The sequence below is a fragment of the Neolamprologus brichardi genome, chromosome 4 (assembly GCF_056152115.1).
Source record: "Neolamprologus brichardi isolate AB-2024 chromosome 4, ASM5615211v1, whole genome shotgun sequence".
Classification (NCBI taxonomy): Eukaryota; Metazoa; Chordata; class Actinopteri; order Cichliformes; family Cichlidae; genus Neolamprologus; species Neolamprologus brichardi.
This window is the reverse complement of record NC_142107.1, coordinates 9294875-9313654: the sequence shown is the minus strand read 5'-3', so window position 1 is coordinate 9313654 and position 18780 is coordinate 9294875. Positions and strand designations below refer to the sequence as shown.

The following is an 18780-nucleotide window of genomic DNA, read 5'->3' as shown; positions in this document are numbered from 1 at the left end:
AGGCCCCACCCCTTTATCAAGTGTCTCATAAAGGAAGTTTAATTTCCTGCAGTGTGTGCCTGTGCTGACACACACAGGCACACATCACTGGGAAATTCTGATGCAGTTAATCTCCTCGGAAAATACTCAAAGTGGATGAAAGCTGCAGCAGGTGAGGGCAAGAGGGCCTGCTGCATGGAGCCATCACACTAGGATCACTGACTCCACCTGCTGGACTCTTAAAGAATCTCAGCACCAGCCATTCATGAAGCTTCTGCAGCCTGTTAGCACCTGTTTTAACTCCCCTTTGATTATTTCTAACTCAAAGCTTCTCTCTCTGCAGTTGAGAACATAGCCCACTGTGAGTTTGCCTATTTACGGGATCTCCTCATCAGGTGAGTGCATGTTGTCTACTAGTCTGCAAGTCCACAAGTTTATGCCAGATGAGGATCTGGCACAGATTCATCATAAATAAAGGGATTTTTGTAAATTTAGACACAGAGAGGGAGACTCAATCATTGCATGTGGTTGATCAGTCTCATGAATCACATGTGCCACATGTATGTAGTAGCAATGGAAATGAATATGTAAATGTTTTTAATAGAGCTGCCAATGTTAATGTGTTAACACGGATTTATCCATCATCACGCAATTAACTCATCTGGAGCGCAGAATGACGCAAAATCCCTGAAATGTCTCTGTCAATGCAATTCGGGCAGTTTGTCCAAGGTTTGTCCATTCTGCGCTCCTGATTGGTTAATTGCATTAAAAAAATTTAATCGCAGTGATCGTGATGATGCGTTAACATTGACAGCCCTAGTTTTTCATTTACAAGAGGCGTCCTGCTTCAGTGAATCCACCTATGTTTTTATAGTAATCACAGTCCCAGTGCAGTAAAAGCAGAAACGCAAATTTGCAGAGGGAAAAACTGATATGAGACATGTTTACAGGCACAAAGTGCAAATAAAACGAGCTATGAGCTGTTGTCTGTAAAGACAGCTGGAGTGAATCAAGTCTGCGTGTTTCCCTTCTGTCAGACACACACAACAGTTAAAGACACGGTTTGAGCGGTTTCTGTCTGACACTGCAAGTGTGCTGGTAGTTTACAGGTACATGCTGGATCAAGGTGGATTCAAAACCGTTTGAGGTTATTGTACAGCAAAATAAAGGACACAAAGGAGCAGGAGAATGTTTCCAGTCAGCATGTTAAAATAAAAGTAGTTTTTATTTTCAAACTCGAAATAAAGTGACCATAGTTTCCTGTCGTGTGCTCGAACATTGCAGTTGTTAGGATGAGTGAAACGTAGAGAATTGGTTTCACTGTAGGGGGTCAGCAAAGGAAATCTTAGAAACAACATGTTTTATTGAGTGACGACTAGACTAGTCGATTACTCTGGCCGATAAGAGGACTTGATGTTCTTTTCAGTGGTGGATTGTGTTTCGTTTGAAGTTTTTAGAAATTAAAGGATATGAATATGCAAGCTCATCAACTGATTTGGACCCGAAAAAACAAACTATAGGTGTGAAAACGCCCTAAAAGTCAGAAAATACTGAGTAAACTATCAAAGTTGCACACAGTGTAATGGATCCAGTAAGATATCTTCTGTGCAAATACAGAGTCTGTATTTTGCTCCGGCTATATTATATAATATATAATGATTCTTGTGAAATTTTAGTACTTTTCATGAGTCATCGTTCATTCATTTCATTCATCTCAGACCATCTACTGATATTTTGTTTTTGTAGCACTTGTCAGATTTGTTCAATCCAGCATGAAAATGTTATTAAAATAGCATTTTCTTCATTTTTGTGACTAAATGTTTCAGTTAAAAATATTTTTTTATTGTTTTGAGTTCTCTATATCCCATGTAGAAATGGTCTGTAGTTGTATTTTTTTGTTTTAGGTAGTGTGTTTGTGTTCAAGAATGAGACTGCTTCAGTTTGTTAATATAAATTTTGACCAGCTCATCATCTGAAACGGCAAATCCAGATTCAATTTATATAGAACAGAATAAAATCGCCCTTTAATACATCGAGAAAGACCATTGGAAACTTCAGTTTTTCGAGTTTTTGAGATCCTCGTTCATTTAAACACAACTTCTCAGTGTGTGGATGAGCCTCTTTAAAAATCCATATATACAAAGGTGTGTGATTTTTACAGCAGTAATTATATCTGTCCACACTTTATACCCTAAATTTTAAGGTGGTTGAGTAGAAAATGTAAAAACTGTGATGGTTTGAGATGGACGGACACTTCTGTGATGCCACCGTGTGTGTTTTTGTTTGTAGGACCCACATGCAGAACATTAAGGACATCACCAGCAGCATCCACTATGAAATGTATCGCGTGAGGCGCCTCAATGAGAATAACACGATGGTGGCTCATGCCAACGGTATCCCAGAACATCATCTCACCGCCCACGAGATGTAGACGCCGCCTGCCGCCATCACAGCGTAACTCGTTTGTTCTGAGACTCTGACGTTCAGCAACAGTCCTTCAACTTCACTCCAACCCACTCCACTCCAAACCTCCCCCTCCCACCTCACAGGGTGCGAAAAACCCAAACACCTGCCAGAGGGACTTCATTATCGGTGACTTTTGGTGGCTGAATGGACGGTTTATGTCAGTTTATTGCTTCATGAATGAATCCCCTCAGTATCGCTGACCGAGAGAGGGATTTTTACCTGCTTACAGTTAATATTTGTGGTGCCAAACTTTCAGCTTCCACCAAACCGAACGAACTGACACTGAAGTGCCTTAAAACGTAACATATTAAACTCGTCCACTTTTCTTTTTGCAGAATTTGGTGTTTTGTTTTTAGCAGCGCCTGTAGGAATGTGGGCCACAGTTTTGTTTTTTCCTCTAAGCACACACTTATAGCGACGTGTGAAAAGTGATGATACTTGCACTTGATCACTGCATAAAGCATGTTGGAGAAGGGCCAGGCAGCGCTTCGCCAACATGTAACACACAGTAATGTAAAGTGTGAGCAGTGCAGCTTCACTCAGCTCTCTCCCCCTTAGTTAACCCCCCCACTCCCAAAAAAGGGCTATCAGAGAGCACCTCATACGCTTGACTTAACTTTTCTGTCGCAGCTCGTGTTTCTCTTTAAAAGTTGTTTTTAATTCCCACTTATAAATGTCATTGTTTATGAATAGAAATATCTTAAGAGTGATTCAAGATGATAAAGTATTTATGCACGATATAAAATGTGAACGCCGTCAGTTGTAGTCCATATATTCAGATTAGTAACACACACACTTCCCCTGCTTTGGGCCCGTCATGGCGCCTTATTTATTGGAGGGTTTTTGTTCTTTTTCATAGCATGTTGGCCAAAACTGGAAAGAGAGCAAGGTTGTTGGTGCCAGGCTGACTACATTTAGACGTTTTCCAGTCCCCTTAAATTCTTTTTTCTTTTTTTTAATCTAGTCTTCCACTGACCAGCCCACTTTGTTTTTCCTCCCATCATGTACTGAGGATCTTTCTTTCATCCACATATTACTTCCTAAGCTCTCACTGTCATGCTCTGTCCTGTATATTCGTCTGTGTTCTGATACATTTTTGTACTTGTATTATTGATAACAAATTTTCTTTTATCTTATTTGAAAGAAATAAAGATTGAAGTTGTAAATATTCTTGTTTTTTTTTTCTTATATTTTTACAATGCCTAGAAGAAGAAGTCCAGTCAGCGAAAGAACTCACTCCTTAAAGTTTAAATGTATACACTGATGACATTTTAGATAATTTTCTCCCACAATGGCTTTTCCATAGCATTTAATTGCAGGTGTAATTCACTTACTGGAGCACTTTAATTGCCGTGTCATTAAACTTCTTCTTGATTAGCCCCTGAAATCAATATGGCTGCCTACTAGGTCAGTGCAAAGCTGATTAGTGCTAATTACTTGAACGCATGAGTGCATCTTTTCTTCCTCGGCATGACACTGGAGAAGGCGAGACCTTCGGGATCAGTGAGGGTATGTGCAGACGTCAGCATCCTGAGGTATTGAAGCAGGAAGAGAATGTAAATGCGGCAAACAGACTCGTGTCAAGTAAAATATTTACTTTGATTCCTTTTGAAGGACTTGACGCCAGTGGAATCAGCCCAGAGGGAACTTCAGTGACTCTCAGGTCTAAACTGAAGCTTCATTTGCAGCTCATCAGCTGTGACAGCTTGGAATATGCCTGTGTCATCAGTTGTTGAACCTAGACCTTCGGCCCCATGGAAGACACTATTTCCTTAGTTAAAGCCAAGAGGTGACTGTTTTTTTGGCCAGCCACTGTGGTTCAAAGACAGATGGGTGCCGATCTAAGAGTGCTGGGTGAAGGCTCCAGGAAGAAGTAGTGCAGTGGCCACAGAGAGGCTATAAGAAAATGTGAAGAGTTCAAGCAAAATACAGACAATCTGTTTAAGTTATTGTATCAGATCCCCAGCCATCAGATGTGGCTGGGGATCTGATGGATTTTAATTCAGTATTTGATTGAACAGCAGGTCTTTGGTGGTCTTCAGTATGCTGAGAGCAAGTAGAGAATAAATGTAATAACAGATTTAACACTTTTTGTTTAGTTTTTTTTTTTTTTTGGTGTAAATGTCCAGTTTTAGGATCACATATTGATGCTTATAGAACAATGAAAAAGTTTGCAGCCAACAGGGGGGAAAAATCAAGGAATAAAGTCTAAGAATCTAAACACAGCACAAAAAGTAAGGGAATTTGTGTTTGTGTCTTTGTTCTAATAATGCTTCCTGGCAATAAATCTTATACTCTGGGAAAGCCTGTTTATTTCCCTGTAAGTGTTGTCACATTAATAAGGAAAAAGCATTTGTGGGTTACACCCATGGAAAAACTTGCCAAATCTTCTCTTGCCAAACAGCTTATTCTGCTACTAACTCTTGTTTGGTGTAGTTTATTGGATGTGAGGATCGAAGTCTGACAAAACAAGACATCTTGGAAATTTAACAAGTTATTCAGTTAACAAAGAGATGCCTCAGTAACATGTGGAAGAACCATACACGCCCACAGCAGCCTCGCACCTCTGCCTCATGCTGGTCAGCAGCTGGGTCATACACTGCTGTGGGATGGCTTCTTCAACCAGGATGGCATGAACGGTACAGTCCCAGACTGGAGATTTGAAGCCTTTAATGATAACTTGTTCTTCCAGTAAGGAAGTTGCAGCATCTCACCATCACACTGCCTACACCAAAAACTGTTACCTATTTGTGCACAATCGGCAATCTTCACACTTAAACTCCATGATCCAACTGCAGCAGAATCTGGACTTACTCCACACGTTCACGTCCCAGTGTACATGTTGCCGACACCAGTGCAAACGGGCCTGACGGTGAAGAGCAGTCGTGGCAGAGATTGTCTAGACTAGATGATTGTCGGCACCTGAAGCTCAGAACAACACTCAGTTGCAGAAGCTGTTTTCCACCACAAATGCATTTTCATTGCAAATGAGGCACCATTCAAGAGGAAATAAAGAGGCTTTCCAGTGGTATAAGATTTATTGCCAAGAAGCATTTCTTACTCATCCTCAGCAGGGAATCAAAGACTTTAGATTGTAGTAAAAAGCTTTAGACCCTCCTTGCACCCACAGAGGTCTGAGCGGTCTTCCAGGAATGGTGAAATGATTGGTGAGTATGTGGTGATTTCATACCTGCTGATCTCTAATCTGGAAGCTAACCAGAGCAGGTTAGTTTCACAGCATCGGGGTAATTGACCCGGGTTGGAAGTGCGCCACCTTCATAGCAGAGAAAACCCAGGCTTAACCCTGAAGTTACCTGGATAAGCTAAAATCTGTTTTGTGGTGCAGGCATCAGGTTGTGTTTTCCTTTTGTGAGTAGTTCTGGAAGAAACTCACTGCATCAGGAAAAACTCCAAAAGTGGCTTTGAGTGCTCTATCAAGCATTACACCGTATACGTGACTTGTCAACATGATGACATCTGAAGATTTCAGGTAAATGTAACAAAATGAAGGCTGAAGTTTCAAAAGGTTGTTTTCTGGGAACTCATTGGCCTTTAATCCCATTCAGAGGCATAATAACTCTGTGATAGGCTTCTACATGTATCATAAACACATATTGTGAGTGCACATTTTCAACATATAAGTGGCAACAATGTTTCAATCCTCCACAAAAACAGTCAAAATACTCACCCATCAGACCCACATCATAATCAGGAGATCGGTGTGCTTGGCAAAGTCACTGATAGTACTGCTTAAATCCCAGCAGCGTTCTCACCCTGCTTTCTTCTGCGTTTCTTGCAAAACATAATTTAAAATTGCCGCCGCACCAGCTAACTGCTTTAAAAGACGCTCACTGAACAACAAATTGTTGCATAGGATACTTTTTTGTACAAATGGCAGGGAACAAGGCCGGGAAACGCAAATCAGGAAATTCAGGAAAGATGCCTGTTTTAATCAAATGTTTAATACAATCAGAATCAAAATGACAGCAAATAATTGCACGCCTAAAACTGAATTAATAAGGAAAGTGTATATTATATAAATAAAGTCAGGCTTTTGGTTCTGGGCGCCTTAGCATGATACCGTGGATAGCAGCATTCTCTGTGATGTGCAGGGCCCTCCTACGTGGGTTCCTCCTACCTTCTTGGTCCAGGCTCGTTGCCCCAACTACCCCATTGGATGTTACGCTTTCATCCCATTCCCAGTCTTCAGTCACATGAATCTCTGCGAAGCTCCTAAAATGTGATCTCGCTAATGCTAAGATTTACTAGGTAGCTGAATAACCGGGAAGGATAAACACGACAGTGCTCTCTGTGCATGTGAGAAAAGACAAAGCCAACCAGAGGAGACGTCTGAGATGTCTCTGTCATGCCTTAAAGTCCAATTCTCCCCTGATGCTGAGCGCTTCAAAATGGCGACTCGCTCCTTTTGCTCCTCAAAATGGCGGCAGCATTCAGATGGCGCACGCCTGCAACGCCCACATCCCGCAGCCACCAAGTAAGCTTGACCCTTCGCCCCCATCTCAAGTTGAGACCTCCCCCCTCCTGGCTACATTCTCAAACTGCCTGTCTCCACGTCTCCCGGGAACCAGACGGGAGAGAAGCAGCTGCATCTCCGCTGGCCCGGGCTCATCCTCTTCCCTGCGAGCCACCCAGCAGTCGTCTTGTTGGCACCCACCCAGCGCCTCGCCGCCTGTCTTAATGACATTCATTAATGAGCTGCGTGCTTTATGGATACTAATGAAGTTGGCGCCTCAACGAGAGAAAGAAACAGTTTGTTTTGCAGGCAGCGCACACGATTCTAGATGCTGATTTTTGTGCAGATCGCAATGATGTGTCTGCTCGAACTCGCGTTGCGTTTTACACACCGAGTATATCACCCTGACTGCAGATTGCGTCGTTCCAGCTGTTTTAATACTCGCTGACAACTTTACAGCTTTTGCCAGATTGCGGAGCGGATGCACACGCAACCTCACGATATTGCTAGGTACAGGCTGCTACGCCTCACACGATGGAGGGGGCATTAACAGATATGGGCATGCTCAGCGGTCAGACAGTGCTGATGGATGGCACCTATCAGAGCAGAACAGGCCCTCTGGTCAGGAAGCATCCTGACAAATGCTCGCCCGGGTTAACGTGTGAATGCATGAATATGCACGAGGCGGCTGCAGCGGTGTGTCAATGTATTTAGATATGAGTTGTCCTTGTCACACATGTACTGTTGAAACAGGAGATGAGCTTTGTGTGTCTTTCTTGGCTTTATTTATTCAACTACATTAAACTGCACCTCACGAGCTCATCTGCATAAAGCCAATGTGCTCCAATTAACACCTGTTTGTAAGATGAATATAACTATAGCTGTTTTTCCCCCGGTTTGATTTATTAATTAGCTAACTTGATTGCAAAATCTGTCGAGATGTTTGTCACACGTGCGCGCGTGCATGCGGCTGATCGTGCTGTGCATACATTTGTTTAGCGTGTGTTTACATGTCCACCTCGCTCATTCTTAGTGGCGTGAGTTGCTGTTGTTTGCCCCCCCCCCAATTTGTCTCCTCCTTTTCCTCCATCTGCCGTTTCTCGTCTCCTTTGTTGGCGGACGCCTCACCTTCTCCTCCTCCATCCGTCCCTTCCTCCCTCCTTGCTCCTCTCGCCAATGTCAGTTTCCACCCTTTTCTCCTGGCTCCGTGCCAGGCGCTCAGACATGCGTGGGGGAGGGGCTGCGACCGTATGCAAATGAGTCGACTTTATGCAAATCGGCCCCGTCGTTAATTAAAAGTCAGCTGCAAATTCAATTAGCCGACTGAACAGATAGGGAGGTTTGCAAGTATCCATGGGATGACGGTTGGAAAGAAAAATTCCCAAAACGACGCGAGGGTTCGAAAAACAAAGAAATCACAGCTGAGGGGGTTTGGGGGAAGATGGGATGCAAACAAACAAAACAAAACAAAACAAAAAAAGGGATAAATATCAAATACTGCTTGAATAAACTCTTCAGCTGGAGCATGTGGTCGCAGTAATTCATTGCAAGACAAAAATGTAGGCGCGTGCTGCTCCTGGTTGACATACGCAATGCTATAAAACACTTCAGACAGAAGGGAGAGAGAGATCCAGACAGAGAAGGTGAGACAGAGAGAAGAGCATCGTTGGTAGTTCCTGCCTCTGGCTCATTACTGTAAGTAATTAAACCAGTCGCAGATGTGTGTCAGCGATTATGCTGCTGTTATGGAAATGACTGCGAGAAAGCATGGGAATAGGCGTACATGCATGCTCGTCACCGTGCACGCTTACGCATTTTCGTACATTGTTTGTCTGGAGATTTGCGAAATTTGGTATTTTGTGCATTGTGCTGCCTTTAACCCGGCATATTGTAGACACAACAGCAGGTTGTATTAAGAGGTGTAATCACTCTCTAACCCTAACCCTGGCAAAGTGAGCCATTCAGAGCCCCAGATTTAACCCGACTTTTTGTTAATCAAAAGCAATGGTGTATTAACAGTGTTCATGAAAGGGCAGATGTTGATGTGTTATGGCATTACATGGCAACGCAACTGGCGTTATGGTGGCATCACAATGGTAGGTACAGTTGTGGTCAGATGTTTACCGACACCCATTGAAAATGTCGGGGTAATTTGGGGCTTTTAATGATTTCTTAATGCAACATGCATCTTTATTACTTTAAAAAAACAACAATATGGTGCACAAGTTTGGGGTTGTTTTGGATTTTCTCTGGCTTAAATATATATACATACACTCACTTCAATCTTTTTTATAAGGGGTGGAATTCGTCATTTCTCTCTGCAAGCATAAAAAACGTTTCTTTGACAGCACTCATTGGATTGACCAATACAACTGCAGATTACAAGATCATCAGTTAAAACAATTCAACATAAGTACAAGTCATTTAGTTGTGTCACCACTTTGGCTCAGATGAGAGGAAATTGGTTTGGATGTTCAGGAACAACCCAGGAACCACCGAGGCCCAAGCCTACAGTGAACTGCCGAACAACAACATTACTGTCCACAGTGAGGGGGCAGCTTTACCTAATCATGGACTGAGAGGGTGTCGACCAAGAAAGAAGCCCATGTCCCAAAATCTGAGCCTCAAAGCTTGACTGAAATTTGCAGCTGCACACATGAACAAGCCAAATGCCTTCAGGAGAAACGTTTTATGGTCAAATGAGACAAACTTTGAGTTATTTGGCCACAATGACAAGACGCGTGTTTGGAGGAGTAAAAGTGAGGCTTTTGCACCTAAGAAAACTTTACCACCTGTAAAGCACGCCTGTGGTAGCGTCATGCTATGGGGCTGTTTTGCTGCCAGTGGTACTGGTACATTGCACAAAACAACTAAATCAAATCAGCAGCTAAATGGTTGAAACTTGGACACAGTTGGCTGTTCCAATGTGACAGAGATCCCAAACACACATCAAAACTGGTTTTGGAATAGATAAAACAGGCCTTCCTGAAGCTCCAACCTCAACCCTACTGAAAATTTGAAAGCCGAGCTTGTGCCAGGAAACCAACTAATTTAAATTCAGTCTAGCAATTCTGCCAAGACGATTGGCCAAATATCCAGTCAAAATTATGCCAGAAAATTACTGATGGCTACCAAAAGCATCTGGTCAAAGTACAGCTTGTTGAGAGAAGCACTGGTGGTGTGTGTGACCTGTCTGTATACCTTAGACAAATCAAATCAAATTCAAATTTTATTTGTCACATACACAGTCATACACAGTACGATATGCAGTGAAATGCTTAGACAACTGCTCGTGACCTAAAGAAAAGAAGAAAAGGCTATGAATAAGATAGGAAATAAATATGAAAATTAAAAAGGGTAAATTTAACTAGGAAGGAATAAAATAAAATAAAATATAAAAATTAAAGTTAAAAATGAAATAACTGTACAACACAAATTAGAATGAAGGGTAAATTTAACTGGGAAAGAATAAAATAAAATATATAAATTAAAGTTGAAAATAAAATAACTGTACAACAAAATACACAATACACAGTATAGAAATATATAAGAATGTATGAAGAATACACAAGAATACACAATAACAGCAGTTGTATAAGTATTAACTGGAAATGAGGAATATAATGTCCAGTGTTGTGCAATCCACATTATTTAGTGTCTTGTGCAGTGAAAATATGCTTAAAGTGATTTAAGTGATGAAGTGAAAACAATGTCCAGAATGTCCAGTGTGTGTGTAAGAACTATATGTGTGGGTCAGTACTGTGTGGTGGTGTGATTGAGAGACCGTATCGCCTGCGGGAAGAAGCTCCTCCTCAGTCTCTCTGTGTTGGTCTTCAGGGAGCGGAATCGCTTTCCTGACCTCAACAGAGAGAACAGTCTGTTGTTGGGGTGGCTGAGGTCCTTCACGATCTTCCTGGCCTTGGTCCAGCACCGCCTGCTGTAGATTGAGTGCAGGTCAGGGAGCTCAGAGCGGATGGTGCGCTCAGCTGATCGCACAACCCTCTGTAGAGCTCGTCTGTCCTGCATGGTGCTGTTCCCGAACCAGGTTAAGATGTTTCCCGTCAGGATGCTCTCTATGGTGCACGAGTAAAAGTTCCTGAGCACCTTGGAGGGCAGTTGGAAGTCTCTCAAGCGTCTGAGGTGGTAGAGACGCTGTCGGGCCTTTTTCACCACGGTGTTGATGTGACAGGACCATGACAGGTCCTGCGTGATGTGAACTCCGAGGTATTTGAAGCTGTCCACTCTCTCCACTGGGCACTCGTTGATGACGGGGGTCTGGTAGTTCCTCTCCTGCTTAGTGCTGAAGTCCACTATCAACTCCTTTGTCTTACTGACGTTTAGAAGGAGGTTGTTCCTCTGGCACCAGTTTTCCAGATTTCTAATCTCCTTCAGGTAGGGCGTCTCGTTGTTGTCAGAGATCAGGCCCACCACGACGGTGTCGTCAGCAAACTTGATGATGGTGGTGGAGCTGGTAGTGGCCACACAGTCATATGTGTACAAAGAGTACAGCAAGGGGCTCAGAACACACCCCTGGGGGGCTCCAGTGCTGAGAGTGGTGGAGGCTGAGACATGTCCGCCCATCCTTACTGCCTGTGGTCTGCCAGTTAGGAAGTTGGAGATCCACTGACACATAGATGAGCTGAGTCCCAGATGCTCCAGCTTGGTGGTGAGTGTGGAGGGAATTATGGTATTAAATGCAGAGCTGTAGTCTATGAAGAGCATTTTAACATAATTCCCCCTTCTAGTGTCCAAGTGAGTAAGTGATGTGTGGAGGAGATGAGAGATGGCATCGTCTGTGGAACGATTTGGACGGTTAGCGAACTGTAGTGGGTCCAGTGTGTCTGGTAGTGAAGAAATGATGAAGTCTCTGACCAGGCGTTCAAAGCACTTCATCACTACTGAGGTGAGGGCTACAGGGCGATAGTCATTGAGAGAAGCAGGGTGGGGTTTCTTCGGGACAGGAACAATGATGGACTCTTTGAAGCATGTGGGGATCACCGACTGAGATAAAGAGATGTTGAATATCTCAGTGAACACAGGAGCTAGCTGGTATGCGCAGTCTCTGAGGATACGACCTGGGATGCCATCTGGTCCTGCTGCTTTCCTGGTGTTCACTCTCTTGAAGGCTCTCCTTATTTCATGCTCGGAGATGACGAGCACGTTTCCGGTGCTGGCAGTATCTTCCTGTCTGCAGCCGTTAGCGCCGCTAGCACTAGCATCGTTGGAGTCCTTAGCTGCAGCCTCGAAGCGAGCATAGAAAGTGTTCAGCTCGTCTGCCAGAGTCACGGCCGCGCTCGTCATACCGGTTGTTGGTGCTTTAAAATCCGTTATTGTCCTTAGTCCCCGCCACAGACTCCTAGAGTTACTCTGTTGGAGTTGTGACTCCAACAGAGACCCTGTGTGGATTGGGGAAATCCAAAATAAATTCAAACTTGTGCACCCAATTCTTGTTTTTTAAAGTCATAAAGAAGCATGCTGTACACTCATTCCACTCTGGATAAAGAGGAATATAAAGAAAGCATGAAAAACTTGAAATTATTGTGAGATTGAAGCTCATGACTAAATGCATAAACCTCTGATCACAGCTACATGTTTAGTCGGAAGACAGAACACCTTTAATGAGATACAAATGCGCCACTGCAACCCACACTTTCAGTGGCATCTCTGTAATTGCAATATGTTGTGTTTGTCTATATTTTTAACTTAGACTGCATAAATGCTGGTAATTCGAGAAAGTTCCTTACTACTTTATCTATGAAGTGTATGTGGGATGATGAATATGGAGGATGGGTGTGTTCTGCTCCCTGGGGGTGAGTGCCAAGGCACTCTGCCAAGCATTTGCCAGCAGGGATGATGGATGGAAGTAAGTTTGTGATGAACGGAGCAGAAGAGAAAAATGGATGTGAGGCGAGAGTGTAGGAAGACACTGAAATGGATTCAGTTAAATGAAGAAGGGTAGATGTCTGTGTCTTACTGGGGAATTTCCTCCATGTTAAACAAGAAGACAGACGCTGTAGTGAAGCCAGGAACTTGATATTTCCCATAATTGTCTCGATGGATAGTTCCTGTTCGGGTTTGTCCTCAAGAGGTCTCTCGATCAATACTCATGTCTTGATGAGTTTATTACTTTGTCTGTTTTCCCATCCAAGTCAGGTTTTGTTGTTGCTTACAATATGCCAGTATCTCTGTCTGCTTTTTTAGTCCAATAAAGGCTTATGTCTCATTACAGTTATTTTCAGCAGCCATTAAAATTCTGCTCATTTCTAAACATTAATCCAAAATCTGTCCGAAATGTAAAAAATGAACCTGGATGGGTGTCTAATCCATAAAATCAAAGGTTGTCATTTACAAAAACACATGTTTAGCCATTGAAAAAAATCACAAAAAAATACCAGCAGACTTTGTCTAGACACTTATTTACGGGTGGTTAGCCTCCAAAGTTCTCCACTGACCACCTTTATCCAGGAACACAGAGGTCTGGAGCAGACACTGCTGCACTGAATGAACTCTGACGGCTTATCTAAAGCCCACCTGACCATCACTTCCCCAGCAGCCCACCTGTTATGTCTACAAACTCAGACATAACTCTGTTGTAGCAGGTTCAAACCATCACTTCATGACTCACCTTAGACTTGCAAGGTGAGAAGTTTACAAGACAAAAGGGGGAGAGTGGTCAGCTTAGACTGACAGGGTGTTCAGCACAGCATTTTTAGGACAGACCCCTGCTGGATGACAAGTAACAAACGCTGTCGTCACAGATCTACTTCAGATTCGCTTGTCACGTCATTTGCTGCCTATGCTACACTCAAGGTGGAAAAAATTGCAACCGCATAATTCACAAGTTTTGAAAAGAAAGAAAAAACTACCACAAATAAAAGGAAATGAAGGTTCAATGCAGACTGTGAAACTTTCAAGAAGTGGGTGAAACTGCTAAAAGCAAAGGGCGTAGATTTGGCATGGACGGAAGGGACATGTCCCCACCAATAATTTGATCTCTTCAAGTAAAGAAAAACAAACCCGTTAGAAAGAAAAAAACGACCTGTCAGCATTTCATTCACCCAGCGGTGCAGAAAGAGTTAAATCACGTTCTCTACTGGAGTCCTACCTCATGTGACAAATATGGCCAATGTGATTGGCTGTGCCTTTCAGGGAGCTCTGTTTAGTTTTAGCAGCGGCAAGCCTGCTCTGCGAGGAGGAGAGGAGGATGCCAGCAAAAAGGAAGAACATGGATATAAGAAAGTATTTTTAAAGTCAAGTTCACTCAAAAAATGTGTCCATCAAAATAACGTTACAGGCTATGCTAGGCTTTGGCCCACATCAGTCTAAAATTGTATGTAACCATGAATAACGTGTTTTGGAAACTAACTGCACAACAGCAGCACTGTTAGTTCTCTCAGTCTCAGAGTAACATTTCTAATTTTGATTGAAACTGTCAGAGAAAACAGCAGCTTTGAGCAAGCCAGGATATTAGTTTACAGAGGCTGTTAGAATTACATGCCTAACGTTAAAATGTTGGTGACACAATAATTTCATCCTAATGGTACTGAAATATTCATAGGGTTAATTTTTGAGACAAAATATCATGAGGTAGTCATGATTTTGCAAATATTCCACCTTGTAGTGCAGTTTGCACAAATTGTTTTAAAAATGCACTCACCCTACAAACATTACTGACGAGTCAAGATCTGCACAAAGTGACAGAAACACTGAAGCAGCTACACATTTTATTCTTATTGTCGTGTATGTCCTATTTGTCAGGTGACAGAAGAACCAACACAAAGTTCAGAGAGCAATGGTGACACAAGATCACAGGTGAAATTGGATGATGACCTGGTGGTTCATGACTGTATTTGAAGCACATGTGTGACTGCATGTATTTGGAATGTCTCATTGTTATTTATCAGGTGACAGAGGCAGCTCTGCCATGTTGTAGCTCGGACAGAGGTGAAGAGGTGAGGTCACAGGTGACTGACTGATGATTCGGTGCTATAGATTAACTAGTATGTATTATCATGACAACTGTTAGGCTGCTGATGTAAATTGTTTCATTAGTGTATATTTGACAAAGAATCTGAATTGACATGTCTCACTTTTTATATGGCACGAATCAATGTGTTATTTTATCAGGTGGCAATTTGTCCTAGTGCAGTCAGAGGGGAAGAGCCAGGGCCAAAGGTGAGGCACATCAAGCACATAATAATAATTTTAATCTGAGGATAAAACGCATGTACAGTGGCTATAGAAAAAAAATCTACACACCCATGTTCAAATGCCAGGTTTTTGTCATGTAAAAAAATGACAGCAAGTCATGTTGCTGTAACAGTAGTTCATGTTTAGAATAAAAAGTCCCAGCTCACTGATTTGATCGGGGCAATAGTTCCTAAACTGTTGCAGAATTTTGCTGAGAGATCTTTTACTTTGTGGTAATCTTAGATGAGTAGTTTTATGGACAAAAACCACCAGGTCATTCAGTGTTCCCTTTGTGCTAATGTATCAGAGATGTTGGTGTACTATAACTGAAGTAATGTTGTTAAGTCCTTAAAGTCATATTCTTTTATTGTCATGACTTTATTTGAAGCTATTTTTATTTTAGAATGATACCTGATTTATATGGAATATGGCTGAAGTAAACTAAAGCCTAAAATACTTAGTCAGTCATTTGTTTAATAGTAACTTAACATTATATAATTCACATATAAAACTATGAATTGTAATTTTAAATGGTTTAAAAGCATGTAGAATAGCATATGTAGGCAAGTATATTTCTCCTTTTTTTTTTTATTATCAAGAAGCAAAGACAAAAAGGAGAAAAAAAAGAAACAGGGCAGGGTTCGGTGGTTGAATCATCCGTCCCCACCAACAGAGATAACGCGTTACTGTAATCCGATTACTTTTTTCAAGTAACGAGTAAAGTAAGGGATTACTATTGCAAAAACGGTAATTAGATTACCGTTACTTTCCCGTAGGAACGCTGCGTTACTGCGTTACTAAAACCGTGATTTTCTTGCGAGAATGTCTCATGACAGTGACGTAAGCGAGTGTGATGTTCGTGACAACAGCTGTGTGCAGATCAACAATGGATAATATATCGAGTACGGGAGAGAGTATGAGCGTGCAGCGTTTAAAGCGTGGAAGTACTGACCTTACTTTGAGTTTGATTCCGTAAAAAGTGACAAAAACATTAGTGTCCGCTGTGCGTGGGAAGAAAACTTCTTTTTACAGCAAAAAAACCCCCTAAACTTCCAAGCAAGCACCGAGTGCGCTACGACGTAATTGGAAACTCACAGAGAAACTGCGGTATCCTTCCACTGACCGCTGCGGCACACCTGCACCAGGATAAACCTCCGCCTACTCTACTCCTGCTTTACAGGTGAAAATAGAGCAAAAGGACTGCTAGTCTTTGACTTTATTTATTTTCTGCTGTGTTTTACTTGCATCTGAAAGAGTGAGTGTAAACACAAAAAAATAAATAAATTAAAAAAAAAATATACATATATATATATATTTATGTGCTGGAATGTGCAGAAAATAGGTTTAAATGTTAAACTAATTTCTTCAAGTCAGGGAATGGTGCATATAATTAAAATTTTGCTTCATGCATAAAGTTAAAAGATTAAAACTAACAAAACAAGTTTTAAAAAGAGACTTTTCCATTTGATTACATTTTGTATGATGGATTATGTAGAAAAAGTAGAATTGGGCTGAAAGATCTATCGCTTTATCACCTATTCAGGTTGTAAATCATGTTTTTAAAAAGTAACTAAGTAACTAAGTAATTAATTACTTTTGAAAATAAGTAATCAGTAAAGTAACGGGATTACTTTTTTGGGGAAGTAATCAGTAATTAATTACTGATTACTTTTTTCAAGTAACTTGACCAACACTGCCCACCAATGCCAAAACCAAATCTACACCCTTGGCTAGAAAGTAATTCTCAAATGTGTTTTTAACCTATTTTAATAGGTTTTTAAAAAAAGATGAAATGAATGTGTCCCTCAGATGTTAAATCCCACACATGCATACTGTCCCACATTTAGTTACTTAGTGTCAAAGTTATCTTCATGTCTGGTCAACCTAGTCACAATGGCTACAGTGAAAATCAACTGGTAGGTGCAACTATTTGATTTTCAGACACAAGCTTGTTAAGCTTTAACCTTACTGTATATTTCATGAGACAGACCATGGTCATCATGGTAAATGTTAGCTTGAATGGTAGAAAAGAGAATACATGGGGAAAAAGGAATCACTGTATCTACAGTTGTTGTCATGAGTATACATCCACTCATCATGAGTGTGACTGTTGTGGTAATTTAGGTTTTTTTCCCAGGGTGGAACAATTGTACAGTATAACTATCTTTAACAACTTTTAAAAAACATGAATTGGGTGCACTAATTTGGATTTTCTCTAATCCACAGAAGGTCAAAAGTGTATACACACAGACTCGAGTATATGCACAATTTGGTTAAACGTCTCTTAGCAAGTTGCATTGCCATTAGCAATCTTCTGGGATAAATCTCTACATTTGAGCAGCCTTGTTAGCAGAATTAGTGGCGTTTGTTTAAATTGGCACAGAGCTGGCTTTTAAGCACAACCCACGGGTTTTCAATAAGATCGAGGTCAGGACTTTGGGAAGGCTGAAGTTTGTGTTAGCCTGCTATATCTATTCAAAAGCCAATTTTGGTTTGTGTTTGGGATCATTGCCCTGGTGGAACACGCCACTGTCCAGGTTTCAACCATCTAGCGCTTCGTGGTGAAATTGAAGATTTTGGAGTTAGTCCTCTTTTATTATTTCGTCCACTTTGTGCAATGTACCAGTGCCACTGGAGCAAAACAGCCCCATAGCATGACGCTACCGCCACCATGCTTGACAGTGTGTACAGTGTTCTTCAATTTTAAAGCCTCGCCTTTACTCCTCCAAACATGCCTCGTGTCATTGTGGCCAGAGGGCTCAATCTTTATCTCGTCTGGCCTTAAAACTTTCTTGATCGACACGCTCCTGTTTCACGGTGATGAAGCCTACCCTCACTGTGGACAGCGATGCTGGTTTTCAGCAGTTTCCAGTTCATGGCAAACATGAGCCTTGGTGGTTCCTGAACATCCTACTGTATTTCCTCTCATCTGAGCGTGACAGCTTGCTAAGGTGTGTGCCAAAGTGGTGTTGCATCAGAATGACTTGTACTGATTCTTGCAGAGAGAAATTACTGATTCCACTCAGTGGTGAGAGGTTAATAGACCTTGGTCCTGTCAAGTTAAAAGACTTTGTAGAAACTTTAGTGCCACTTATTAAAAGATTTAAATTAATTTATGTACATATTTGACCCAAAGAAAATAAATTCAAACTTGTGCACCCATTTCTTGTTTTATGAATCCCAAAAGGTTGATTCTGTTCGTCTGGACGTAGACTGACTTCTTCAGTCTCAGCTGTCTGCAGGTTTCCACAACCTTATAAACAGCACATTTGCACAATAACTGAAACTAGCCCACTGAATGAACAATGGGCTGTGAGGTCAGTTCTTTGATCATTGCAAATTGTCATGACCACTGATCAAAGACGATTGATCAATGATCTATGGACCATTGATGATTTATCTTGTTTTATAAAGTCATTAAAGATGTATACTGTACAATCACTCCACCCTAGAATAAGAAAAGTTCAAAGAAATGACAGTCATGCCCATGAACAATGGGTGTCTGTAAAATTCTGACCACAACTGTTTTGTGTGGCACACAAATCAAATCAAATCATTGTTTCATATTGGTAAGTGTTACCTTGAATAATAGAGAAGAGAGTAAGAGGGAGAAGAGCCTTCATTGGATCTATATTTCCTCCTTTGGGATGTTAGAAGTGATTGTAAAGAGA

The 18780-nt window shown here is 41.6% G+C and overlaps 1 protein-coding gene across 3 annotated transcripts in view; it reads left to right on the top strand.

Annotated features, from left to right (window-relative positions):
• Nucleotides 1–3602, top strand: part of septin9a (septin 9a) — a 69435-nt gene extending 65833 nt beyond the window's left edge. For all 3 annotated transcript variants that reach the window (XM_006791556.2, XM_006791554.3, XM_087839767.1), the window contains exons 10-11: nt 323–374; nt 2269–3602. In XM_006791556.2, the coding sequence (XP_006791619.2) occupies nt 323–374; nt 2269–2410 (194 nt within the window). In that variant the 3' untranslated portion in view covers nt 2411–3602. The remainder of the gene's footprint in view (nt 1–322; nt 375–2268) is intronic.
• The last annotated feature ends 15178 nt before the right edge of the window (nt 3603–18780 follow it).